The sequence below is a fragment of the Trachypithecus francoisi genome, unplaced genomic scaffold (assembly GCF_009764315.1).
Source record: "Trachypithecus francoisi isolate TF-2019V2 unplaced genomic scaffold, Tfra_2.0 Lachesis_group4, whole genome shotgun sequence".
Lineage (NCBI taxonomy): Eukaryota > Metazoa > Chordata > Mammalia > Primates > Cercopithecidae > Trachypithecus > Trachypithecus francoisi.
The window spans coordinates 101,831,247-101,858,306 of NW_022681469.1; the positions used below are offsets into that span (position 1 = coordinate 101,831,247).

At 41.7% G+C, this 27,060-nt stretch overlaps 2 protein-coding genes across 7 annotated transcripts in view; one reads left to right on the plus strand and one right to left on the minus strand.

The window, feature by feature from the left end:
• The window catches only part of AVL9 (AVL9 cell migration associated), a 103,838-nt gene extending 87,670 nt beyond the window's left edge, over window positions 1-16,168 (minus strand). For all 3 annotated transcript variants that reach the window (XM_033195105.1, XM_033195104.1, XM_033195103.1), the window contains exon 1: window positions 15,822-16,168. In XM_033195105.1, the coding sequence (XP_033050996.1) occupies window positions 15,822-15,914 (93 nt within the window). In that variant the 5' untranslated portion in view covers window positions 15,915-16,168. The remainder of the gene's footprint in view (window positions 1-15,821) is intronic.
• LSM5 (LSM5 homolog, U6 small nuclear RNA and mRNA degradation associated) lies at window positions 1,710-25,462 on the plus strand. Of its 4 annotated transcripts, none has more exons than XM_033195108.1 (6): window positions 1,710-1,735; window positions 2,012-2,097; window positions 23,150-23,245; window positions 23,833-23,860; window positions 24,733-24,805; window positions 25,197-25,462. In XM_033195108.1, exons 2-6 carry the CDS (start codon window positions 2,067-2,069, stop codon window positions 25,227-25,229), a joined length of 261 nt encoding a protein of 86 aa, XP_033050999.1. In that variant the 5' UTR covers window positions 1,710-1,735; window positions 2,012-2,066; the 3' UTR covers window positions 25,230-25,462. The 4 variants fall into 4 exon arrangements, with proteins under 4 accessions (XP_033050999.1, XP_033050997.1, XP_033051000.1 ...); XM_033195109.1 differs by lacking the exons at window positions 1,710-1,735; window positions 2,012-2,097 and adding exons at window positions 22,086-22,168; window positions 22,895-23,030; XM_033195106.1 differs by lacking the exons at window positions 1,710-1,735; window positions 2,012-2,097 and adding an exon at window positions 22,016-22,168.
• The last annotated feature ends 1,598 nt before the right edge of the window (window positions 25,463-27,060 follow it).

The following is a 27,060-nucleotide window of genomic DNA, read 5'->3' on the forward strand; positions in this document are numbered from 1 at the left end:
TCGGATTTTAAGGCAGTAGCTTGCCGACACTCCCAGCTGAATAAAGCCCTTCCTTCAACAACTTGGTGTCTGAGAGGTTTTGTCTGCGGCTCATCCTGCTACACTTCCTCTATACTTTGTCTCCACGTCGTATTTCTTTTCTCAGTCTTTCGTCTCCACCTTGTGAGAAATACCCACGAGAGTGGAGGGGCAGGCCCCCTTCAATACATCAATCAATACATTAAGATTTACATTGGTTTGATCTGGAAGGGTGGGACAACTCAAAGGGGGAGGCTCCCAAGTCCTAGGTACACTTAAACATATTCTGATCGGCAATTGGTTGAGTTTTTATCTATAGAAAAGAATGTCTGGGTAAAGACAAGGGGTTGTGGAGACCTAGGTTTTATCATGCAGATAAAGGCTCCAAGTATCAGGCTTTAAAGAGAATAGACTGTAAATGTCGAAGATTTCTGTTATTGCTGTCTTCGGCTCTTTGGGGCACGGTTTCAAAGGGCAGAGAGTGTACCAACTTTGGCTTTATGTTTCTGGTTCCAGTGAAGAGAAAGGAATCAAACCAGGGGAACACAAGAACTAAGAGGTAAACTACGAAAAGTACAGTTCTACTCTTAAGCTCCTCCTACAAGATCCTGTCCAGAGACATAGGAGGAGGCAAAGATCCTGGTAAGCACTTTGTGCCATCTTGTGCTCCCTCCCACCAGCCCTCTATTTGGCCAAGTTCTAGTCCCACCTGCTTTGTGCCTACTGGCATTCACTTTCTGGTCTTTAGTGTCCTCGTCGGTAAAATGAACGTAACATCTCTAATAATCTGCATTCACACAGTGAGGTAAATGATGTGAAAGGGCTTTCAATAAGGTAGGAAGGGAAAGAGACTTGGATACTGACTTCCCATTTTCCCAATTCTTGCTTCAGAACTGCTCTCCTAGGCCCCAAGCCCCTGCCTCTGTTAGCTCCTTGATCAATTTTTGCCTGTGGAGGGGCAAAACTACATGGTATCCCAAGAACAAGGACCAATAATTACAGACCGATTTATTTTCTTTGCTACTTCCCATGACCACTTTTGAACTGAGAAACTGGGACCATCTCCCTGATTGGTGGGGCCTCCTCAATAGAACAAAAGGGAGCATGTATGTTTCATAATAGGCATTCCGTCAAGAAATGGCCCAAGAAAATAAATGTATGTTTCATAATAGGCATTCCGTGATGGAATGCCCTGAGGAGATAAATGCTGGAGTTCGTCTCAGCACATCTCAGTTATTCATTCTGACTCGTTTGGACAAGTGAGTTACTACAGCACTCATTTGGAAAAATGACCAGAAAGCTACCTCCAATTTCTCGGCCTCAACTCTGGCCTCCATTTCTTTCTGTTCCTTCCGGCTCTCGTGTTCCAGCCCTCCTTCCTCCCCTTACTCCTCAAACTTCCTGCCCTCAGCCTCCTCTCCAGGGCCGTCCAAATTGTTCAATTTTCCAGCCTACCCATTTCCCCCAGCTGACTAATGTTGCCCCTTCCCAGCACTCTACCCCCCAGGAACTCCCTGCCCAGCTCTTCCTCTGTTAATTCCTGAGCGTCTGTATGCCGCCGCCCTACTCGTCAGGCATCCCTTTCCAAGTTTCCCCCTATCTGTCCCCCTTGCCCTCCTCATAGCCCCTCTTGCTAGTCCCCTGTACTCTAGTCCCCACACCCTAGTACCCCCCTGCATCTTATGCTAGAGAGATGGCTTCCCTCCTACTGGGGCAGTTCAGAGCTGCCAGGACTGTGGTCTTCCACAACCAGACCTGATGGCTCACAAATCTCACCCTGGCGAGATGGTTTCCCTCATACTGGCGCAGTTTAGAACTGCCAGGATTGTGGATTCTCCCAACGAGACCTGATGGTTCATGAATCTCACCCTGGAGAGATGGCTTCCCTCATACTGGGGCAGTTCACAAGTGCCAGGACTGTGGACTCCCACAACCAGACCTGACGGCTCACAAATCTCACCCTGGAGAGGTGGGTTTGCTCCTACTGGGGCAGTTCAGAAGTGTCAGGACTGTGGATTCCCAGAAGCCTGATTTGATGGACATAGAAAATGCAAGATGGTAAACCAACATTCAGCCTCAGTAAGTTACAAGGACCCCTTTTCCATGACCAGATTCCTGGTTATCTTATTACTAACTGTATTTTGCCTTAATCCTCATTTTGTTAACCCTCTTCAGATTCTTGAGATTACCTTTTTCTAGACAATCTTTTTTTCTTTTTGAGACACAGTCTTATTCTGTTGCCCAGGCTGGAGTACAGTGGTGCGATCTTGGTTCGCTGCAACCTCCACCTCTCAGTTCAAGTGATTCTCCCACTTCAGCCTCCCAAGAAGCTGGGATTACAGGCGCCCACCACCACGCCTGGCTAATTTTCTGTATTTTTAGTAGACATGAGGTTTCACTATGTTGGCCAGGCTGGTCTCAAACTCCTGACCTCAAGTGCTCGCCCGCCTCAGCCTCCCAAAGTGCTGGGATTACAGGCGTGAGCCACCAGCCTGGCCAACACAGTCTGTTCCTTTTCTCTCCTGTCTAGTCAGCCAGGATACACAAGCCTCTACCTTTGGAACTGGTTTCTCCATGGAACTTGGTCTGAAACCACAAAGCAAACTATAGGACTAGTGACAGAGAAAGAGGAGAGTGAGGAGTAAAAAGCATTAATCTGTTCTCAAGGAGGGTAAGTAGTGTTGATGTGCCCTAGGTTCAAGTCAATGCAAGAACAGGTGATCCCTGAGAACTCCCTGAGAACTCACACACAGGGTACAAGGCCCCTGCTATATAGATACAGAGAACTGAGCTTTGTTTTTTATTGTGTTTTTTTGGGTCTGGTTCCTCCCAGACTTAATTTTTCTTCATCCTAGAATTCCAGAATCTTGCCAGGGACTTTCTGCCCTTAAGGAAAGTCTCCTGCAAAAAGAGGGAGGGGGCCCTCCAGTGCTCTCATCAAAGCTGAGGGTTGAGCCTCCCTCTCAGCTGCTTCTATGCCACAAAGGGAAAGGTAGCAGAGTCTGGAAGGCACAGCACGTCCAGATCCTACCCAGATGAGAGCATCTGATGAACAGATAATATAAAAAGAAGTGCTCTCCTCAAACTGATCCTTAGATTCAATACAATCTCAATCAAAACTCCAAAAGATATTTTTGCAGAACCTGGCAAGCTGATTATAATTTATATGGAAATATAAAGAGTCAAGAGTAGCCAAGACTCTCCTAAGAAGAAATTCTTCCTTACCAGGTATCAAAACTTATTACAAAAATTATAATAAGATAGTGTAGTACTGGTGCAAGCATAGAAAAATAGACAAATGACACAGAATACAGAAACAGACTCACACACATGTGGACACCTTAATACCAAAGTAGCATGACAGAACAGTGGAGATAGGACTGTCTTTATATTCTATAAAGTGATCTTAGGTCAACTGGATGCTTAAATGAGTAACTAATGATTTCTACCTCACAATTCATTCAAAAAATCATTTTCAGGTGAAACATAAGATATAATGTGAAAGGATAAAAACAATAAATCTTCTAGAACTGCTCTGCCCATGTATGGATACTGAAAATTCGAGATATGCTATTAAGTAAAATTTGCACTAGAGTTTAATTACTTAGTAGGAAAAAACAACATGAAAAATCTCAATTTTTATATTGAAACTTTGAAATAATAATTTGGAATGAGTTAAATAACACAATATTAAAATTAGTTTTATCTGATTATTTTGCTCTCTTAATGTGGATACTATAAATTTTAAATTATGTATGCAGCTCAGTATTTTTATTAGACAACACTGATCTAGAAGGTAATATAGAAAAATATCTTCAGGACATCAAATTAGTAAAAATGTCTTAAATGGCATTTAAAAAGTACTAACCACAAAGGGAAAGACTAATATAGTTGACCACATTTCAATTATGGTGTAAAAAAGACACCATTAAGATACTGAAAAGGCAAGTGACAGAGAGGGAAAAGAATTTCAGCATATATAAGTCTTAAAGGGCTTTTTTCAATAATATAAAAAGAACTTCAACAAATAAAAAAAAGACAATCCAATAGAAAAACAGGAAAAGACTTTGAGCATGTACTTCACAAAAAGAGGACAGCCCAATGACCACCAGACCTATAAAAAAGTGTCCAGCCTCATCAACAAATCAAAAAATGTAAAGTAAAACAATGAGATGACACTACATACCCCACCAAAATTACTGTAATTAAAAGGATGGACGATGCCCAGTGTTGGCAAGGGGCATGCAGAACACCAGTGATACAGTTAATTGATTCCACTGTTTTGGAAAACAATTTGATATCATCTACTAAAAGCGAAGATAGGTATTCCCTAGAATCCATCACTTCCACTCTTAAGTATATCTCCAACAAAATGATTTGCATATGTGCACCAAGAGACATCTAAAAAATGCTCATGGTAGCATTATTTGTAATAGCCCATGATGAAACAACGGAATGCCTGTCAACAGTTGAATAAATAAATAAATAGTGGGGTATCACCAAAGGGAACACTACGTAGTTATGAGAAGAAATTAAACCACAGGAATACGCAACGGCATAGATGAATTCCATAAGCACAATGCTGAACAAAAGAAGCCAAACACAAAAGTACGCATAACACATGATTATATTTCTATTAAGTGAAGAAACAGCTAGGGTCATCTATGGTGTTACAAGTGGAGAGGGTGGTTAGCGTTGAGGAAAAAGAAGAGTAGGAAAGGACACAACAGTGGCTTCTGGGGTGCTGTCAATATTCTATTAATATTTCTAGACTTGTGAGGTGATTCTACACATTTGTGATCTATATATTGGGAAGGGAAGCACTTTTCTGTGTATGTATGATGTTTCACACTAAACACTTTCTTTTAAAGAATGTGCCTATTGGCCAGGCGCAGTGGCTCACGCCTGTAATCCCAGCACTTTGGGAGGTCGAGGTGGGCGGATCATGAGGTCACGAGATCGAGACCACGGTGAAACCCCGTCTCTACTAAAAATACAAAAAATTAGCCGCGCGCAGTGGCGGGCGCCTGTGGTCCCAGCCACTTGGGAGGCTGAGGCAGGAGGATGGCGTGAACCCTGGAGGCGGAGCTTACAGTGAGCCGAGATTCTGTCTCAAAAAAAAAAAAAAAGAATGTGCCTATCAAGAAGGCCTAACTTTGAAAAGTGAGTTCTGACAAGTTGTGATTCTGTGTGGGAGGTACAAGGTTATACATAAAAACCCCAGGAGCTTTCCCCTTCTACCTTCCCTTCCCATTTGCCAACCGTAGAGGACTATATAGCTTTACCCCATTATTTATTAATATTGTGAATGGATATTTTCAAATATGAAATCAACCTGTGACAAACCCCATTTGGTTATGATGTATTATTCCTTTTTTGTATATTACCAGATTTTTTTGCAACTATCTAGTTAAGGATTTTTGCATCTATGTTGATAGGGGATATTGATCTTTGTTTTTTTCTTGTAATAATTTGTCTGGCTTTGGTATTAATATAATAATTTGTCTGGCTTTGGTATTAATGTAATGCTGGCCTCATAAAATAAGTTGAGAAATGTTCCCTCCTCTTCTGTTTTCTGACAGAGTTTGTGAAGGATTGGTATTTTCTTCATTACAATAGTAATGAAGAAATTACAATTCTTCATTTTCTTCATTACAATACATTGTAATCCCCCCTGACCTGCAGTTTCACTTTTTTTTTTTTTTTTTTTAAATAGAGACAGGGTCTATGCTGTCCAGGCTGGTCTCGAACTTGTGGCCTCAGGTAATACTCCTGTTTGGCCTCCCGAAGTGCTGGGATTACAGGTGTGAGTCGCTGCACCTTGCCCAGTTTCATTTTCAATGGCTTCAGTTAGTCATGGTCAACCACATTCTGAAAATTGTAAATGGAAAGTTTCAGTAATAATTCATAAGTCTTAAATTGTGTGCCATTCTGAGGAGCGTGATGAAATCTTACACTGTCCCTCTCCATTCCACTTGACTTGTGAATCATCCCATCGTCCAGCCTATCCTCACTGTATAGGCTACCCTCTCATTAGTCACTGAATAGCCATCTTAGTTATCGGATTGACTGCAGCAGTATCAAGGTGCTTGCGTTTGAGTAATTCTTATTTTACTTAATAATGACCCCAAAGCCCAAGAGTAGTGATGCTGGCATATTGTTATAAACATTCTATTTTACTACTAGTTTTGTTAATCTCTTATGCCTAATTTCTAAATGTTTTAAAATTGTTTTAAAGTTTAAAAAGTTGAAAATTTTTAAAAATTTAAAAATTTTTAAAATTAAAAACTGAAACATTTTAAATTAAAAATTTAATTAATTTTTTTGTTAATCTCTTGTGCTTAGCTTTTAAACTAAACTTTATCATATGTATGTACAGGAAAAAAATTAGAAAAATATATATCTTTATAGAATTACAATAATGAACTGCATGGTGACTCTCATGGATAGTTTTTAAAAATAGTTCATAACAAGCAGAGATTACATTTAGGGCACACTTTATGGACTTAGAATCTTTGCTATTGCTTACAAAGAGCGAAGAAAACGACTCTACTTAATAAAAATTTATGCTCTCAGTACATAAATATATATATATGAGCATCCAAGAGAGGTCTGGGTTCCTATATTAAGTTGTGGCTTTTATTTCTCCAAGACACCATGTTTGCTTAGAACAGTATGTGAAAACAGAGTATTAAAAAACAGCAGAGCTATTGTTTGAGTTCTTTTTTTCTAAAATTATATACTTGTAAGGCTCAAAATTAAAGAACGCAAGTGGAGAACTGTCTCTAAATCCTAGCTAGCTCTGTACTAGTCTAAACAATTTAAAGAAAGAAAATCATATGAATTAAATGGCAGTTTTGAAAAGCCTCTTTCAAAAGTACTGAAGAATGAAGGGTTTTGTGATTTGCTACAAGGTAGAAGGGTTTCTTTTTCGTTTTTTTTTGAGACAGAGTTTCACTCTTGTTGCCTAGGCTGGAGTGTAGTAGCCTGATCTCAGCTCACTGCAACTTCTGCCTTTGGTTTCAAGCAATTCATCTGCCTCAGCCTCCCGAGTAGCTGGGGATTACAGGCGCCCATCACACACCCGGCTAATTTTGTATTTTTAGTAGAGATGAGGTTGCACCATGTTGGCCAGGCTGGTCTTGAACTCCTGAGCTCAGGTGATCCGCCTGCCTTGGCCTCCCAAAGTGCTGGGATTACAGGCATAAGCCACCACACCTGGCCTTTGCAAGGTTCTTAATGAAATCCATGTCTGCCCCATGGGACTTCACTGGTGCTATTAGGAATGTGTTAGGCTCTCTTTGGTGGGTGTGATGCACTCCCAGAAATTATATCTTTATTGCCCCATGAAAGTTCAATATTGAAATGAAAAAAATTGAAATGTTAAACATGAATTGATGTACAAAAGATTGCCAGGGTAAAGTTCATTAACATTTCAATTAAATGCCATGGCCAACAGTCTCTACTAAAAATACAAAACAGAGCTGGGCGTGGTGGTGCACACCTGTAATCCCAGCTACTCTGGAGGCTGAGGCAGGAGAATTGCTTGTACCCAGGAGGTAGAGGATGCAGTGAGTGAAGATCGTGCCACTGCACTTCAGCCTGGGAGGCAGAGTGAGACTCTGTCTCCAAAAAAACAAAAACAAAAAACAAACCTTGTAGCCACATGCACATATATGAACAGCATACCTTGTGACAACGAGCACAGTGGTGTGATGAAAGGCACAAGTGCAGAGGGCCATATTTCAAATCTAGTTTTTTTTTTTTTTTTTTCCGTGAGACAGAGTCTTGCTCTGTCACCCAGGCTAGAGTGCAATGGCGAGATCTCGGCTCACTGCAACCTCTGCCTCCCAGGTTCAAGCGATTCTCCTGCCTCAGCCTCCTGAGTAGCTGGGACTACAGGCACGTGCCACCATGCCCGGCTAGTGTGTGTGTGTGTGTGTGTGTGTGGTGTGTGTGTGTGTGTGTATTTTAGTAGAGACGGGGGTTTCACCATGTTGGCAAGGCTGGGCTCGAACTCCTGACCTCAAGTGATCCACCTGCCTTAGCCTTAGCCTCCCAAAGTGCTGGGATTTACAGGTGTGAGTCACCACACCTGGCCCATATTTCAAATCTAAATGAACACCCAGAGTTTATTCAGAAGTCACACTTCTGACAACTTAATTACCTACAAAACTGCCAAGAAGCAAATGAAAAAAACATCAGCAAAACCAGCTATTATAAAGCTCTTGACAGTATACCAAGAAGGCTATAGGTTTCCTTTCAAAACCAATGACTGAGTCATTTTATTTCACACAACAAATTCAGTAGACGTGGTCTCCCAATCAATGGAAGAAAAGCATCAAATAAAAGGAAGCTGAAACCACCACCAACACTATGGATAGTACTGACATTGGGAACTAATTACTAACATCTCTGTCATCTCTCTGGACGGCTAGGGCCCGATGAAGTCAGAGCCATGTGCAAATAACTCTGTGTTAAACGGAGAATGGCACAGTATGAGTGACATTTGCTCTGAAGAGTCACCTAGACTAACTTAAATTGTGTTCAGTAAGTTCTGTTTCAAAATCCATTTTAATAAAACCTTCACGGAAAAAAATGGCTACAATGAAGTGTCTATACTTATGAGAAAAGGTGCAAAAAGCCACAAGGCTGTTCTTTGCAGCACTATTCAAAATAGTGAAAAATTAGAATGCCACCTAAGTATCTAAAAAGGAGATCAGTTAAATAAATAACAGTATTTCTACAAAATACTATTTAGCAATTTTAAAACATAATTCAATTATTTACTAATATAGAAAAATATTAATGGTATATTTCACATGAAAAAGGTAGGCCATGAAACATGATTATGGTTTGATACTTTTTCTTTCTTTTTTTTTTTTTTTTGAGAAAGGGTTTTACTGTCACCCAGGCTGGAGTGCACTGGTGCCATCTCAGCTCACTGCAGCTTCGACCTCCTGGGCTCAAGTGATACTCCTGCTTCAGCCTCCCAAGTAGCTGGGAGTACAGGCATGCACCACCAAACCTGGCAATTTTTTTTTACTTTTTGGCAAAGATGCGGTCTCCCTATGTTGCCCAAGCTGGTTTCAAACTCCTGGGCTCAAGCGATCTTTCCATCTTGGCCTCCCCAAAGTGCTGGGATTACAGGCATGAGCCACTGCGCCTGGCCAGTACATAATATTTATCATAAATGTTATTTTCAAAAATACTGAAATATGATTTAAAAACTGCCAAAAATGTCAGCTTAGATAACATCCTCTAAAAATATCTTAGGGAGAACCTGAGTTCTTAATCCATATAAAATAAGAGCAGTCTTAAAATTAAGTAGGTAAGTAGGCTCTTCTCCCTATGTTTGCATCTTCCTGTTGTCCATCCCTAGTAGATTAGGGCCCTTCTGCAGCCTTCCCTTTAGCAAAAATCTATGTTCAGCAAAGGATCTGAATCATATCAATGACATCAAGTAGACGATTACTCATAGTGTATAAGTATTTTACTAGGGATCAAAGGTTTAAGCCAAAGAAAGAAATTACGCACATTCTTGCTAGCTGGGAGGACCTATAAGAGAACGAAGGAATCTTCTCGATATTTTTATTTCTAAGTTATAGTACACAAGTTGACACCCACTGCACTTAGCCACAATGCCAAAGCCTGAATGAAAACTATTCCATTGTTCTGTCAATGCTACAGCCCTGCTAAGTTAGAGATTTTCATAATTTCACCATATACAAAAAGCATGGCCAAAATCAGGAAAAACTGTCTACCAAAATATTAAAGTTGAAGAAATGAAAGTGCAGTGAAGGGCCAGAAAATGCAATCTTGTTTCACAACAAAGTTTCTGTAAAACTAGCAGCTAAAAAGAATCTTAAAAGGTTATTCTTCCTTAACTGCTAACCCTTCAGTTTTCTTTCAGTTTCCAAAGAACTACTTATTTTAACAAGAATCAAACAAACTCTCCCAAATGTTTCATTATTGTCACCACAGGATTTCATTAATAGCAGGTGCCAAAAAAGGCTTGTCAGTGAGTCATCTGTCACCAAAACCTGAATCACTCAGGGCTTGAGTATAGTTGTATCACCCCAACATAAACAATCCCCAATATCAACCCATTTCTAAATTTGCAATGCAACATTCTGCTACCCCATGGAGACTTTGTGACCAGTTCACTCACACCGACGGGAAAATCTGCCATTCTCTTCACTGCTGCTGGTTGCTTTATTCTCTGGTGGAATAGTGTTAAGATTAGTTCTAGCTCTTTTATACTTCTGCTTTTTAGACATATAGACCAATGGGACAGAACAGAGGTCTCAGAAATAACACCACACATCTACAGCCATCTGCTCTTTGATAAACTTGACAAAAATAAGCAACGGGGAAAGGATTCTCTAATAAGTGTTGCTGGGAAAACAGGCAAGCCATATGCAGAAAACTTTAACTAGACCCCTTCTTTACATCTTATACAAAAATTAACAGAGGATGGATTAAAGACTTAAACTAAGACCTAAAACCATAAAAACCCTAGAAGAAAATCTAGGCAATACCATTCAGGATATAGGCATGGGCAAAGACTTCATGACTAAAACACCAAAAGCAATTGCAACAAAAGCCAAAATTGACAAATGGGACCTAATTAAACTAAAGAGCTTCTGTACAGCCAAAGAAACTAGCATTAGAGTGAACAGGCAACCTATAGAATGGGAGAAAATTTTTGCAATCTACCCATCTGACAAAGGTCTAATATCCAGACTCTACAAGGAACTTAAATAAATTTACAAGAAAAAAAAAAACCATCAAAAAGTGGGCAAAGGATATGAACAGACACTTCTCAAAAGAAGGTATCTATGCGGCCAACAAATATATGAAAAAAAGCTCATCATCACTGGTCCTTAGAGAAATGCAAATCAAAACCATGAGCTACCATCTCATGCCAGTTAGAATGGTGATCGTTAAAATGTCAGGAAACAACAGATGCTGGAGAAGATGTGGAGAAATAGGAACGCTTTTACACTGTTGGTGGAAGTGTAAATTAGTCCAACCATTGTGGAAGACAGTGTGGCGATTCCTCAAGGATCTAGAACCAGAAACACCATTTGACCCAGCAATCCCATTACTGGGTGTATACCCAAAGTATTATACATCATTCTACTATAAAGACACATGCACACGTATGTTTACTGCAGCACTATTCACAATAGCAAAGACTTGGAACCAACCCAAATGGTCATCAACGATAGACTGGATAAAGAAAATGTGGTACATACACACCATGGAATACTATGCAGCCATGAAAAAGAATGAGTTCATGTCCTTTGCAGAGTCATGGATGAAGCTGGAAACCATCATTCTCAGCAAACACAGGAACAGAAAAACAAACACCACATGTTCTCACTCATAAGTGGGAGTTGAACAATGAGAACACACAGACACAGGGAGGGGAACATCACAGACTGGCACCTGTTGGGGGATGGGGGGCAAGGGGAGGGAGAGCATTAGGACAAATACCTAACGGATACGGGCCTTAAAATCTAGACGACTGGCGATGCAGCAAACCACCATGACACATGTGTACCTATGTAACAAACCTGAATGTTCTGCCCATGTATCCCAGAACTTAGAGTATACTTAAAAAAAAAAAAAATTGTTATTCCGCTTTTTTTGTATTAGAAATACAGTTTGGGGGCCGGGCGTGGTGGCTCACGCCTGTAATCCCAGCACTTTGGGAGGCCGAGGTGGGCGGATCACAAGGTCAGGAGATCGAGACCACGGTGAAACCCCATCTCTACTAAAAATACAAAAAATTAGCTGGGCGCGGTGGCAGGCGCCTGTAGTCCCAGCTACTCAGGAGGCTGAGGCAGGAGAATGGCGTGAACCCGGGAGGCGGAGCTTGCAGTGAGCTGAGATCCGGCCACTGCACTCCAGCCTGGGCAACAGAGAGAGACTCTGTTTCAAAAAAAAAAAAAAAAAGAAAGAAATATAGTTTGGTAAATTCAGTTTATTTAAGACAAAACTGCTAGCTATGTATACAAAACAAACTATCAGAAAAGTGGTCAAAAATTAATTATTTTAACTTCTTATGACATCTCTTTGGAAAATAACCTATTCCCTTTTAACTTGAGTAGTTAAAAAAGTTCTATCCTGTTTGTGAAAAAAACCATAAGAGTTAATGAGTTAATGTGATATACATTTGACGCTACTTAGCAAAAAATTATGGTAGTTCGACAAATATACTTTATATATTGGAACAAACAAAACTCTGGAATACACAATCTACAACAAGCCAATTTACTACAGAGAAGGTATCCATAAATTATTTCATGCCAAAGGGTCTAATGTCAGATAAATTTTTGTTTGTTTTGTTTGAGACAGGGTCTCACTGTCACCCAGGCTGGAGTGCAGTAGGGAGATCTTGGCTCACTGCAACCTCCCCCTCCCAGATTCAAGCAAATCTCCCGCCTCAGCCTCCTGAGTAGCTGGGATTACAGGCAAACGCCACCACGTCCAGCTAATGTTTATATTTTTAGTGGAGACGGGGTTCCGCTATATTGCCTAGGCTGGTCTCAAACTCCTGAGCTCAAATAATCCGCCTCACTTGAGCCTCCCAAAGTGTTGGGATTACAGGCATGAGCCACCGTGCCCGGCCACACTTATTATCCCTTGTTAAATGTTAAATTATCCCTTGTTAATTATTATCCCTTGTTAAATATTAAATTCTAAACAATTCAGTAAAAAGTTGAAATGAGTAAATATTTTGAAACGACTTTAAATGTCATGGTAGAACTCAAAAAATCACTTAAAATGTTCTAAATGTTAAGTATATCAGTAAACTAGAAAAATGACATCTAGAGGCTAGCACGCTATCTACAGAATAATTCACTTCCACAAGTTACCCAAATAAAAGTGAAAAAAAGATCAAGTGATAAAGTTAATAGATGTTCATTTAAATTCCAATGAAGGATTTTTCATTTAAAATACATCTGAGGCTGGGCACGGTGGCTCAAGTCTGATGCCTGTAATCTCAGCACTTTGGGAGGCCAAGGCAGGCGGATCACTTGAGGTCAGGAGTTCTAGACCAGCCTGGCCAACTTGGTGAAACCCCGTCTCTACCAAAAATATAAAAAATGGCCGGGCGCGGTGGCTCAAGCCTGTAATCCCAGCACTTTGGGAGGCCGAGACGGGCGGATCACGAGGTCAGGAGATCAAGACCATCCTGGCTAACACGGTGAAACCCCGTCTCTACTAAAAAATACAAAAAACTAGCCGGGTGAGGTGGCGGGCGCCTGTAGTCCCAGCTACTCAGGAGGCTGAGGCAGGAGAATGGCATAAACCCGGGAGGCAGAGCTTGCAGTGAGCTGAGATCCGGCCACTGCTCTCCAGCCTGGGCGACAGAGCGAGACTCCGTCTCAAAAAAAAAAAAAAACCAAACAAAAAAAAAACAAACAAACAAAAAAAAAATATAAAAAATTCGCCGGGTATGGTGGGGCATGCCTGTAATCCCAGTTACTCAGGAGGCTGAGGCAGCAGAATCACTGGAACCCAGGAGGTGAAAGCTGCAGTGAGCAGAGATCCCACAACTGTATTGCACTCCAGCTCAGGTGACAGAACGAGACTCTGTCTCGGGGGAAAAAAAAAAATTAAAATACATCCGAGGACTTCAAAGGTGGAAAAGTGCAAGAAACAAGATGAATTAACATTTTCCACAAGCCTAGTTTTGGGTCTTTAACAGCAGTATTAGAAGATGGCTTTTACTTCGAGGTCCGTGTCAAATGACAAAGTTATCATGCTTAACCAAGCGGACTGCTGAAAGGCATCACTTTTAAAACAAAGGTTTTACTTCAGTCACTTGTATTTAAAAGTTCAAATTATGACCAAGTATAGGAATTTTCCCTATGCACAATCTCAGCGCACAGAAAGAACGGATGGTCGACATGACCCACGGCAATTCTGAATACTCGGAAGAGCAGTCTAAGTACCCTCACACAAGTTAAAACCATGTGAAGTCAGAGTCACAACTCAATGAGCCACGCACCTTTAATTCTTTACACCTGGAAGTAAAATAGTAAAGTGGAGAATTAGGTAGCTGATTAATCTATCCTGGGGCAAATCTTATATACTTTAATTAAAGCTTCTGAAGACACCTGATGTACAGGTTATAAAGAACAGATTCTAGACCAGTCATTATAAGACTTATGCACGTAATACACACTTTTCAAAACTTTTTTTTTTTCGCTCTTGCTGTCCAGGTTGGAGTGCAATGGCGTGATCTTGGCTCACAGCAACCTCTGCCTCCCGGGTTGAAGCTATTCTCGTGCCTCAGCCTCCCAAGTAGCTGGGATTACAGGCATGTGCCACAACGCGCGACTAATTTTGTATTTTCAGTAGAGGCGGGGGGGGGTTTCACCATGTTGTCCAGGCTGGTCTTGAACTCCTGACCTCAGGTGATCCACCCGCCTCGGCCGCCCAAAGTGCTGGGATTACAGAAGTAAGCCACTGCACCGGGGGCCAAAATTTTCTTTTGAGACAGGGTCTTGCTCTCTCATCCAGGCGGGAGTGCAGTGGTGGGATCAAGGGCCACTGTAGCCTCAGCCTCCTGGGCTCAAGAGATCTTCCCATCTTAGCCTCCCGACTAGCTGGAACTACAAGTGCGCTATCACATGCAGCCAATTTTTAATTTTTTTTGTGGAGACAGTTTCCCTTTGTTACCCAGCTGGTCTCAAACTCCTGAGCTCAAGTGATCCTTTCATATCAGTCTCTAAAAGCGCTGCCATTACAGGTGTGAGGATATATTTCAAAATGACGCACAAACAATTTTTTCACTCCCATCACTTTTCTGTTATTCCCTAGAGAACTTAATTTTTGCCAATAAGTCTTCTAAAATGTTACATTTCCTGTGTAATGCAAGAAACTAAATGCTTCATGAGCTAGTGGTGGCCATTACTATTTTTAATATTTCAAAAAAAGCATTTCAATTTACTGTTCACTAGCACATTATGACATCATTCCCTTCCAGTGTTTGCTTGCTCATTAGATAATCCTGTTTCTATTTTGTTTTCTTGCCTTCAATATACAGATCGCAAATATTCCATTTCAGATGATGGATTAAAGATTCAGTGAGGCTGCTGAAAAATGCCTTTATATTTGAACGGTTTGGTCGGTAATACGCTTTCTCTTATTGCGGTTGATCTAGAGAGATTAATCTCTCACCAAAATGCAAAATCTGGAGAAGATGAAATAGCAAAACTAAGGACCAATAGGAAGGGGGAGGCAGGGTTAATCGACAACCGTACTTAACACGACAGATTCCAAGGCTTCCATCAGATAAACAAAGGAAGCTGATTTTTCCACGGAGGCTGCAGGTGCTGCAAGCTACCTGAAGCATTAGTATGCAAGCCCACTGAGCCTATTACCTTGAAAACAGAGTCCAAGCACTGAATTTTTCTAGACTCCCATTATAGGTGGACACCCAGAAAGCCCGTGGAGACAATTATGGATGGGGAAGAGAGTGGGGCCGGTCTTCGATTCCTTCCTCCCACTCCACCAAAGCAGAAGCTAAAATCCTACAACCTACACATACCAACCTGCGCCTCCGCTGCTCATAACCATTTTTCAGGTGCAGAAGGAAGGGGTTGTGGGGGCTGGGCTTCATGTGGGGCCGGTGGGAGGAGTTGCAAAGGAGTCAGGTTGAGAGGCGAAGGGTCGCGGGCGCCGTGGGGAGGACTGCACGACGCGAGCGGGGCACACAGAAGGAAGGCATGGGGCGTCGGGAGGGGCGAACGGCCGGGGGCGGGGGCGGGCCCTTTCCTCACCTGGCAGCCCTTCTTATGGTGAAAGCCAACAACCACGATGTGCAGAACGGGCCCCCGGGGGGCGCCATCCCCGCCTCTCCTGGCCTTCTCCATGGGCGGCCGCCGCGGGCCCACACTACGACTTCGACCGCCTAGGGCAGCGGGTCTGACGACCCCACCGTGTGCGGAGAGCCGCGGACTTCGGGTGTCAGCGAGCGCAGCACATGAGGGCCGCACTAGGAGATCGGTGGAGGGAGAGCAGCTCCCGCCCCCAGGGCCGCAGCCGCGCTTCTCTCATCCGCTTCCGCAGCTTCCGGGCTGTCACCTGACGCGGCGGCAGCCGCTGGCGAGGCGAGGCGGGGCAAGGCAGGGAGGGCCCTGACAAGGCGTGGTCCTGAGAGACCGAGGTGGAGACTAGGGGAGCGGGTAGGGGCTAGGAGAGGAGCGATCGACTGGACGGGGGCGGAAGGTCGGGGGTTCGGGGGGTCCAGGGGGGCACCGGAGGGGGGCTTGACGTGGAGCGCGGGGTGGGGCTTACGTGACCCGGGCGGCTGGGCCTGCGGAGCCTGTAGTGTCCGCGGGACCTGGAGGTGCGGCGTGGCACACCTGCTTTTTCCTCCCTGGATTCAGTCTCAAAGCACTTCCTTCTCTTTTGCCTTCTCTTTTTCCTCCGTAAAGTTTTCCCCCTTCCCTCTTCTTTTCTGTTTTCCTTGCTTTTTCACATCTTTTCGATTCACTCTCCGAGTGTCCGATTCCTTCACCTCCTTGCCTTTGCCTCTGTGGCCTCCGTCCTTATTCTTAAATATGTAATAACATGGAGCATACTGGTGAGGTTGCGTATCCGTGTATTCAGCCTTTAAATTACTTGCTTACCCGATAATTCTTGTTTGTTTCTCTCTAGAGCTTTTCCCCCCTTCATTTAAATATTATGTATAGCAATCTGAGACGCATTTAAAACCTGAAACCGAATATCCTTGATAATAAAGGAAGTTTATTTGGATACCTGTAAAATGGTTATTCTAGTCCTGCGATTTTAGAAGAATATTATTTTCATTCCATCTCTTTTTGGGTTTAGTACTCTGAGCCTATTACCTTGAAAGCAGAGTCCAAGCCTCTCAACCTGACTCCTTTGCAACTCCTCCCACCTGCCCCACATGAAGCCCAGCCCCCACAGCCCCTTCCTTCTGCACCTGAAAAATGGTTATGAGCAGCGGAGGAGCAGGTTGATATGTGTAGGTCGTAGGTTTTTAGCTTCTGCTTTGGTGGAGTGGGAGGAAGGAAGGTCAATACAAAATATATGGGTTCTGTTGTCACCAGGGTTTTTTAATTACTGACTGTACTACAATTTTTTTAAGCAGTGAATCTCATGTCAATTTAAAGTGCATTCTAGAAACACTAGCAGATTTAACAAGTCTTATCTAGGACAGTTTTCAAATAACCTAAAGGATAGGTGTCTGCTTCAAGCAGAATTAGAGATTACTACAGTAACTATGATATTTTGCACTTCTGGTCTTGAAAAATACGGAGCTACGTTCTAATCTAAGCATAGCTGAGAAAAACAGTAGGCTTTCTAAATCAAATTTAGTTTCTGTGATTCAGTAAAACTGTTTTAATGCTAATACTGTAGACATTTTTCAAGATGTTGCTATACATTTCTTTTCTGTATTACAAAATTATTGGCATTGGCTCAGAAAACTGTAAAACTATATTGCTCCCTGTATGCAGAATATATTAACTGTTTTCTTAATATATTAACTGTTTTGAGATGTCAGCTGTGGATGTGTTAACTATTAATATTTTCTTGATATAAACTGTCTTGATATTTTCCACAATTGACATGGCTAAAATTACCGTCTAATTGAACAGCCTTTAAAGATATCTATAAGGGCCAGGCGTGGTGGCTCACGCCTGTAATCCCAGCACTTTGGGAGGCCAAGGCGGGTGGATCACCTGAGGTCAGGAGTTCTAGACCAGCCTGGCCAACATGGTAAAACTCCATCTCTACTAAAAAATACAAAAATTGGCCGGGCGCGGTGGCTCAAGCCTGTAATCCCAGCACTTTGGGAGGCCGAGACGGGCGGATCACGAGGTCAGGAGTTCGAGACTATCCTGGCTAACACGGTGAAACCCCGTCTCTACTAAAAATACAAAAAAAGCTAGCCGGGCGAGGTGGCGGGCGCCTGTAGTCCCAGCTACTCGGGAGGCTGAGGCAGGAGAATGGCGTAAACCCGGGAGGCGGAGCTTGCCGTGAGCTGAGATCTGGCCACTGCACTCCAGCCTGGGCGACAGAGCGAGACTCCGTCTCAAAAAAAAAAAAAAACAAAAAACAAAAAACAAAAATTAGCCGGGCGTGGTGGCAGGCACCTGTAATCCCAGCTACTCGGAGGGCTGAGACAGGAGAATTGCTTGAACCTGGGAGGCGGAGGTTGCAGTGAGCCAAGATTGCGCCATCCCACTCCAGCCTGGGGGACAAGATGGAGACTTCCTCTCAAAAAAAGAAAAAAAAAATGTATGTAAAAACAGGACCAGGCACGGTGGCTTATGCCTGTAATCCCAGTACTTTGGGAGGCCGAGGTGGGCAGATCACTTGAGGCCAAAAGTTGGAGACCAGCCTGGGCAATATGGTTGAAACCCCATCTCTACTAAAAATACAAAAATTAGCCGGGCATGGTGGTGCATGCCTGTAATCCCAGCTACTAGGGAGGCTGAGGCAGGAGAATCGCCTGAACCCCGGAGGTGGAGGTAGCAGTGATTGAGATCGTGTCACTGCACTGCACTCCAGCCCGGATGACAGAGTGAGACTCCATCTCAAAAAGAGAAAGAAAGGGAGAGAGAGAGAGAAAGAAAGAAAGAAAAAGTAACTGGGAAAATTGAGAGAGAAAGTGAACAAGGGAATTTACCGAATTTTTTTGTCTCTAAATATACGGACTGGGCCACTTAAGAGTTTAGAATATAAGTGGGGCCCGGCCGCTCACACCCGTAATCTCAGCACTTTGAGAGGCCAAGGCGGTTAGATCACTTGAGTCCAAGAGTTCGAGACCAACGTGAGCAATGTAATGAGACCTCATCTCTACAAAATATAATAAAAAATAAATAGCTGGACTTGGTGGCACACGCCTGTGGTACTGGCTTCTCAGGAGGCTGAGATGGGAGGATCGTTTGAGCCTGCGAGCACACCACTGTACTCCTGCCTGGGTAACAGAATGAGGTTAATAAATAAAGTTTAAAATATGATGGGGTGTTGCTATGTTGCCCAGGCTGGCCTCAAACTCCTGGGCTCAAGGGATCCTCCTGCCTCAGCCTCCTGAGTAGCTGGGGCTACAGTTGCCTGCCACCATGCACATCTTACATTGTGTTTTAAATGAGTTGTATTAATGTAGAATAAATTCATTAACAAGATATTGTCCACAAGGACAATTGTCTATTGGGAAAATAATCAAATGTCTCATTTAACTCAGGGGAGAAAATTAGAAATGCCTTTCTAAACATATAATACATCGAAGAGCCTTTGGTAGTTACATATATTTTATGATAAATTATAAATTCTATTTTACGTTTTCTATTTGACTTAAAAGGAGAAAAATCGTTGAGACATAGAGCTATGACATATTTTCAAGTTCATAACAACTTTCCATTTGGAATTGGCCTGTTCTTCCTTTTTGAGTGGCACCTCAGGAGAGAAAATAATAAAATAAAAATACCACTCCCTTCCTGAAATCCCCATTAACTGTACTGTGTAAGTGAACTATATATCGCTCCTTTTTTTCAGATTATAAAGCTTATTATTATTATTATTATTTTGAGACGGAGTCTCGCTCTGTCGCCCAGGCTGGAGTGCAGAGACCAGATCTCAGCTCACTGCAAGCTCTGCCTCCCGGGTTTACGCCATCCTCCTGCCTCAGGCTCCGGAGTAGGTGGGACTACAGGCGCCCGCCACCTCGCCCGGCTAGTTTTTTGTATTTTTTTTAGTAGAGACGGGGTTTCACCATGTTAGCCAGGATGGTCTCGATCTCCTGACCTCTGATCCGCCCGTCCCAGCCTCCCAAAGTGCTGGGATTATAGGCTTCAGCCACCGGGCCCAGCCGAGATTATTCTTTATTAGTGGCATTCAAAATTGCTAAAGTTTATTCTGTTCTTTTTTTTTTTGAGATGGAGTCTTGCTCTGTCGCCAGGCTGGAGTGCAGTGGCACAGCACGATTGACTCACTGCAATCTCCGCCTCCTGGCTTCAAGTGATTCTCCTGCCTCAGCCTCCTGAGTACCTGGGACTACAGGTGTGTGCCACCACGCCCAGCTAATTTTTATATTCTTAGTAGAGATGGGGTTTCACCATGTTGGCCAGGATGGTCTTGATGTCTTGACCTCATGATCCGTCCACCTCGGTGCCCCAAAGTGTTGGGATTACAGGCGTGAGCCACTGTGCCCAGCCTATTTTTCTAATTTTTAAAAACTCTATCAAGTAACAACAATGTTTTGAATTTGGACCATACTGTCAGTATGGTATGAGGAAAATAAAATAGGAATAGGAATAGAAAAGGAAAACCAGGAAAAGAGGCGGGTTTCAACCAAATGAGGATTGGACAAAAAGAAATAAAAAAAGAGAAAGAGAAAGAAAGAAGCGTCACAAACAAATTTGACATTACTTTGTGTTTAAAATCTTATGAAGAGTAAGGATAATGTTGATGGGTATGAATGAAATAGTGAGAATCAATTTAAAGAATATTCATTAGACCCTACAGTATGCCTGAAAATGTGTGCACAGTGTATAAAATCAGAAATTGCTTCCTTAAAGTGGCTTACGTCTGGTTATAAAAATAAGATGAATGCAAAACCAGCTAGCAATGCCAGCTTTATGTAGCTTCACTCTGAGCCAGACATCATGTATTAGGAAACAAGGATAAGTAATAACAGCTCACGTTTAAAAGGGCTTACTATGTGCCAGGTCCTATGCTGACCACTTTTCATAGATTATCTCACTTAATCTTCACATTAATCTTATGAGTAGATACTATTGTCCCCATTTTTTCCAATGGGTATATTGAAACTTTAAAAGTTAAAATAACTTGCCCATTGTCAAATTCAATTCAATTCAAATGGTATTTGAACCAAAGTCATTTAAATCAAAACAAAGAAATTTAATCATGTAAACTACTGCTTCCCATAACTCTCAGCCTTGAGGAACTCAGTCTATGAAGGAATGATGGGTGCTTAACGAATGACGTTCTTTGTGGCCTCTCAAAAAAGATAAGAACGATGAATTTCTTGCTTAGCTTTTTTTTTTTTTTTTTTTGAGACAAGAGTTTTGTTCTTGTTGCCCAGGCTTGAGTGCAGTGGCATGATCTAGGCTCACTGCAACCTCTGTCTCTCGGGTTCAAGCAATTCTCCTGCCTCTGCTTCCCGAGTAGCTGGGACTACAGGCACACGCCACCACGTCCAGCTAATTTTTGTATTTTTAGAAGAGACGGGGGTTCACCCATGTTGGCCAGGCTGGTCTCGAACTCATGACCTCAGGTGATCTGCCCGCCTCGGCCTCCCTGAGTGCTGGGATTACAGTCCTGACCACTGCGCCCGACCTAGACTGTTTAGCTTTAACTTCCTAGGATACAAATATAAAACAGACTAGGGCCGATAATTTGCTGTTTTCAAAACAGAAGTGGAAAGCATGATTTTCTACTTCTGGAATAATTTAGAGTGACAGCTGTGGTCGCCTGTTAGACAAGAATTGTTGAAGAAACTGAATTTAAAAGCCTATAATAAATAAAACTACCAGACATAAAATGATAAGAACGATGAATTAAAGTAGTAAAAAGTTTAAAAAACATATTTTAAATCCCCACTAAAGAAAAGTTTTTTAAAAAGGCTAGTTGCAGACTTTCAATCCACTGGACTTTAAAAAGAAACTATAGATTCTTTAATGAGTAGTTGTGACAAAAATTGTAACAGTTAATTGATGGCAGGAAATACGAATTGATTTATACTGGTTTGAAGATTCTGGCTTCAGAGGAAATGCAACTTTACGCGGGAAGACGACTCAAAGGTTACAGGAACAATTTATTCACAAGGCAAAATATCTTCATCGTCTCTCCAAAACTTCGAGGGCAGAATGGGTATCTGCCGAGATGGTAAAATGTCCTGTGGGCAGGAAATATTTCACCGGATCTCACTTACTTGGGAAAAAAGGCAGTGAACGCGACCCACGCGACAGACTAGATCGCACGCTCGGCCTCAGATTGGTCGAGCCTGTTTGGGCTGCGCAAAAAGCGGAAGCGCGCTTTTCAAAGTCGTCCCACCGTCGATGAAGGCAGGCCACTTCCGGCGTAGCCATGGCGGCTAACGCTACTACCAACCCGTCACAGCTGCTGCCGTTAGGTAATCGCCGTCCTTTGGGGAGCAGGAACAGGGAGCTGAAGTTCAGGATTAGGGGCCAAGGGGTTGTTCCGAGGCAGGCCCTGGCCGAGTGTGGGGAAATGTATAGGACCAAATGCGGTTCGACTGTCGGCTCCAAGTCTTCACGGCAGCAGGCCGCCCCTGCTCTTTAACGTGGTCGGGCTCCTCCAGGCAAGGATTTCTAACTCCTCAAACAGACCGTCACTGGAGAAGGTCCACATTTAGTGAACGTGTCGTCGGCCTCCTTTGTTGTGAGCCCGCCTCTGCAGTGTTATAGGTAGTAGGCCAACTTCTCAACCTGGCGTTTAAGATCCCCAGATTAGATAGACCATGTTATGTATATGGTTGGTTAATGACACTAACACCCTGGTCCGGAATGAGCCTTAAATGAGGAATCTGGAAACTAGCTCTGTTTTGTTATTTCTTCATTCAGTAAGTAGTAACTGAGTATCTATACACTAGATACCGTGCCTGGGCATTTTTCAACGATAAACTTAAACCATAGCCATTGCCTTCAAATAGCACACAAGCCAGTGGAGGAGAGAATACTGGACAAGTAGACATCCTGCTACATAATGCTAGGCTGGCTAAAGAGATGTTCAAGCTACCGTCAGAGCACAGAGGATAGACAGAGTTGGGGGAGGGAAGCAGTGACAGGAGAGTTTCCGGTGAATATAATTATACCTATCTCCTCTTATGTTTTTGTAGCTGGTGAAGAGTGATTGAACTAGTGGTCGTGGCCGTGATTGAAAAGTTTTCATTCCTTCATGCCACAGACTGTATTGGAATCCTCATTACGCGCCAGATGCTGTGCTTAAACTGAGATTGTATTATAAGACCTAAAATTATTGAATGAATGTTTTTCCTGGTTTTTCTTTCACTATATGCAAGTAAGAGTGCCAGTAGGCACTCAAATATTTGTTGAAATAATGAATGGTAAAATAATATTTTTTCCCTCCTCAGAGCTTGTGGACAAATGTATAGGATCAAGAATTCACATTGTGATGAAGAGTGATAAGGAAATTGTTGGTACTCTTCTAGGATTTGATGACTTTGTCAGTATCCTTTTAAAAGGTGGTGGTGGTGGTATAGGTTTTTCTTTAGAATTTAATAACATAAGAACTGTAGACAATCAGTATATTTGTGATTATTATAATAAAATCAGTTCATTTTCAGGGAACTTATGATAATGTTTTAAGAGATATGTATTGAAAGACAGTAAAGTTCCTATCAACAACAAGCATTTTGAATTTGAGCCATTGTGTTAAACATTATAATTAAAACTGAACAGGCGAGCCCAGTGGCTTACACCTGTAATCCCAGCACTTTGGGAGGGCAAGGTGGGTGGATCGCTTGAGCCCAGGAGTTTGAGACCAGCCTGGGCAACATGATGAAATCCTGTCTCCACAAACATTTCAAAAATTAGCTGGCATGGTGACGTACACCTGTGGGCCCAGCTAATCTCCAGGACCGAGGCAGGAGGATCCTTTAAGCCCAAAAGGTGGAGGCTGCAGTGAGGTGTGAGTGTACCACTGCACTTAAGCTGGGATAACACAGTGAGACTTTGTCTCAAAAGAAAAGAAAAGCTGAACAAAGGCAGAAGCTGGAGTAAATTCTCTATTTGTTTTCTTAACACCAAATTTCAGATATGGTACTGGAAGATGTCACTGAGTTGTGAGTAGTGTTAAAGAATTGGGGGGAATCTCTTCTTAATTAAAGACAGTTTTACTACTTTTGAGTAAAATTATTTATGAGAAAACATTACCTGTTGGTGGAATAATCTTAAAGATAGAAGTTTTATCTATTTGCTTGTAAAATTGGATCAGAGTGTTATTACCTTAATTTAATTATTAGTAAACTCCTAGACAATTAGTGGAGACACAGTTTTAAGGTAGAAGATAAAAAAACAGCTAGGAATTTTAGGGTTCAGGTCAAATCAAGGAACTGATAGTAAGAGCATTTAGACTGGGCATGGTGACTCACCCCTGTAATCCCAGCATTTTGGAAGGCCAAATGAGGAGGATTGAGCCTGGGAGTTTGAGACCAGCCTGGCCAACAAAGGGAGACCCCTGTCTCTATAAAAAATTTAAAAATTCACTGGGTATGGTGGGGGGCAGCTGTAGTCCTAGCTGTTCTGGAGGGTGAGGATCCCTTGAACCCAGGAGTTCTAGGCTGCAGTGAGCTATGATTGTGCCACTGTACTCAGCCTGGGCAATAGAGCAAGACCCTGTCTCTTAAAAAAAAAAAAAAGAAAAACCCAAAAAACATTTCATTTTATATTTGATTTCCTGGGCAAGCTTTGGCTTCTTTTTATGAAACTCTGTCTGACAGATGTGGGTCTTAGGTCAGTGAGTTCATTCTGTTGCTTTTAATGAAGGTTACATTACCTCGTGGATAACCTTTGTTTCTGAAAATTGTCGATATAATTGCCCAACCTCAGAGTAATTTGTATACAAGGATAACCTTTTTAGGGAGGGAAAGTATTTCCAAAATGTTGGCTTTGATTTTCACGGTTTATCCTGACTATATTTTATCTATTCATTTAGTGAAATCACACCAGAAGGAAGAAGGATTACTAAATTAGATCAGATTTTGCTAAATGGAAATAATATAACAATGGTAAGACACACTGAAACTGTTTTATTTAGATGGGAGCCCATTTTTCTGGGGCAGTGATTATAGAACTAACCTTAATGTTGCTTGCTTAACTAAATGATCATGGCCCAGTGGTGCATAAGATGGGAAAGGTGTTCTCTGTGGTCAAGGCCCTAAAGCTCAGCTATTGAAGAGGCATTGGGTCTAAAGGTTAGTTTGCTTGGAATTTTTAATCGCTGTTGAGATAGTAAGTATTAATTAATGATGTTGGAAATTGTGAATAGATATTGACAATCTGGAGAAAATGGGAATGTGGAGTGCAGGGGACAGGCAAAGGTGGCTTAAGGAAGAGCAAGGGGTTTTTAGATGACGTGGTTATTGTCTTACTAATAAACTCTTTTTCCTCTTTATGCAGCTGGTTCCTGGAGGAGAAGGACCTGAAGTGTGAATGAGTTTCCTTGACTTATGCTAGATTCTGTTTTGTCTTTTAATGACAAGAAAATGGAATTTTTTTTCCCCACCTTCTAATGTTTAAATCCCATAAAGCTAAGTTTCCCGTTAAAGGGAAGTGCTTTGAAGATGTGTACCCATTTTTGTAAGTTAATCATAATTATCCTGGAAAAAGAAGAAAAGAGCTTCTTCTTTGGAGACGAAAATAAAGGTGTTTTTGGTTAACTGTCATTTTATTTATTGTACTGCAGTAGCCAGTAGAACAAAGATTGTGGTTATTTTGCCACTTACTTTTCTATCATTATACGCTTATTTGCTTTCTCATTTACATGACCATTTGATTCTCAAACAAAAGTTGTTCCAAACAAAATGATGAACTTTGATTTGAACAGGTGCGTTTAAACAACTGGAAATGATCACTTAGAAAATTAAATTAAAATGCTGTTGTTTTGTAATAAGGATTTTTCTACTGATTTCAAATTCCATGGACTCCTATTGAAAACAAACAATATACAGGTAATATATGCACATTGTAGAAATGCAGGAATTATCTATTGCAATTTCCCTAAAGATACAAATTTTATCTCTTTGTTTATAAAATTAGTTCAGAGGGTTATTACCTTAATGTAATTATTACTGAATTGCCAGGAAATTAGTGGAGACAGAGGTTTAAGGTAAAGGATACTAAAAACAGCTAAGAACTCTAGGACTCAGGTAAAATCAAGGAACTGATAATAAGATCATAGAACTGTATAAATTAAGTCAAAGAACTATTAAAAACAGGCAGTATACACACATCGTAGAATTATAAGCAAAAAGGAGAAGGTTGATCATGCTTAGCTGTATATCTTCGTAGACTTTCTCAGTCCACTCTCAGTACACATTTTATTTTACTTGTTCATCCTGATTATACTGTTTTTATCCTCCACTTAAGCCATTTTTTGAATTTAAGTGGTGAATATCTTTCCATGTCAAATATTTCAACATTAATGTATGCGTAATATTAAATGGATTTACTATAAATTATTTAGCCTATTCTTAGCACAGTAGTCTAACTAGATCTTTATACATTTTTATTTTTCTAGAATAAACTCAAAAATGTGTAAGATCAAAGGGTGTATATTGTGTTGCCAAGAAAAACTTTGTGCCAATGTATATTTTTGCCAGGTGTCTTTCATAGTACCGTTTTTATCCTTCCCAACATTAGCTGTGTTCTACCTTCTCTCCTCTTTGCCATTTTTACAGGCAAAACCTGGCATGTCTAAAATTTTCTTTTCCTTTTTTTTTTTTTTGGAGACAGAGTCTCGCTGGAGTGCAGTGGCATAATCTCGGCTCACTGCAACCTCCAGTCAGGCTGGAGTGCTGTGTCGCGATATCAACACGACCTCTGCCTCCCAGGTTCAAGTGATTCTCCTGCCTCACCCTCCCGAGTAGCTGGGATTACAGGTGGGTGCCACAACTCCCATCTAATTTTTATATTTTTAGTAGAGATGGGGTTTTAACTTGTTGGCCAGGCTGGTCTTGAACTCCTGACCTCTAATGATCCACCTGTGTCGGCCTCCCAAAGTGCTGGTATTAAAGGCATGAGCCACCAGGCCTGGCCTAAGATTTTCTTGATTAATTTTGATCTCATTTGTATTTTGTAAATGACTTATCTGATGAGGCTTTTGCCATTGAGATGTTTGTCTTTTTCTTACTAATTTGTAAGAATTCTTGATGGATTTCTCTTAGTCATGTATTTTGCTAATAATTTCCCTAGTTTATAGTTTGCCACTTAGTGCTATTTTGACGTAAATGATGTATTTTAATGTAGTTACATGTTGACCTAG

Bases quoted from the DNA above. Each gene is read 5' to 3' on its own strand.
- LSM5 (XM_033195106.1), top strand. From the start codon at position 22,123: ATGGCGGCTAACGCTACTACCAACCCGTCACAGCTGCTGCCGTTAG. The intron at 22,169-23,149 runs GTAATCGCCGTC...TTCCCTCCTCAG, and splicing joins GTCACAGCTGCTGCCGTTAG to AGCTTGTGGACAAATGTATA. The intron at 24,806-25,196 runs GTAAGACACACT...CTCTTTATGCAG, and splicing joins ATGGAAATAATATAACAATG to CTGGTTCCTGGAGGAGAAGG.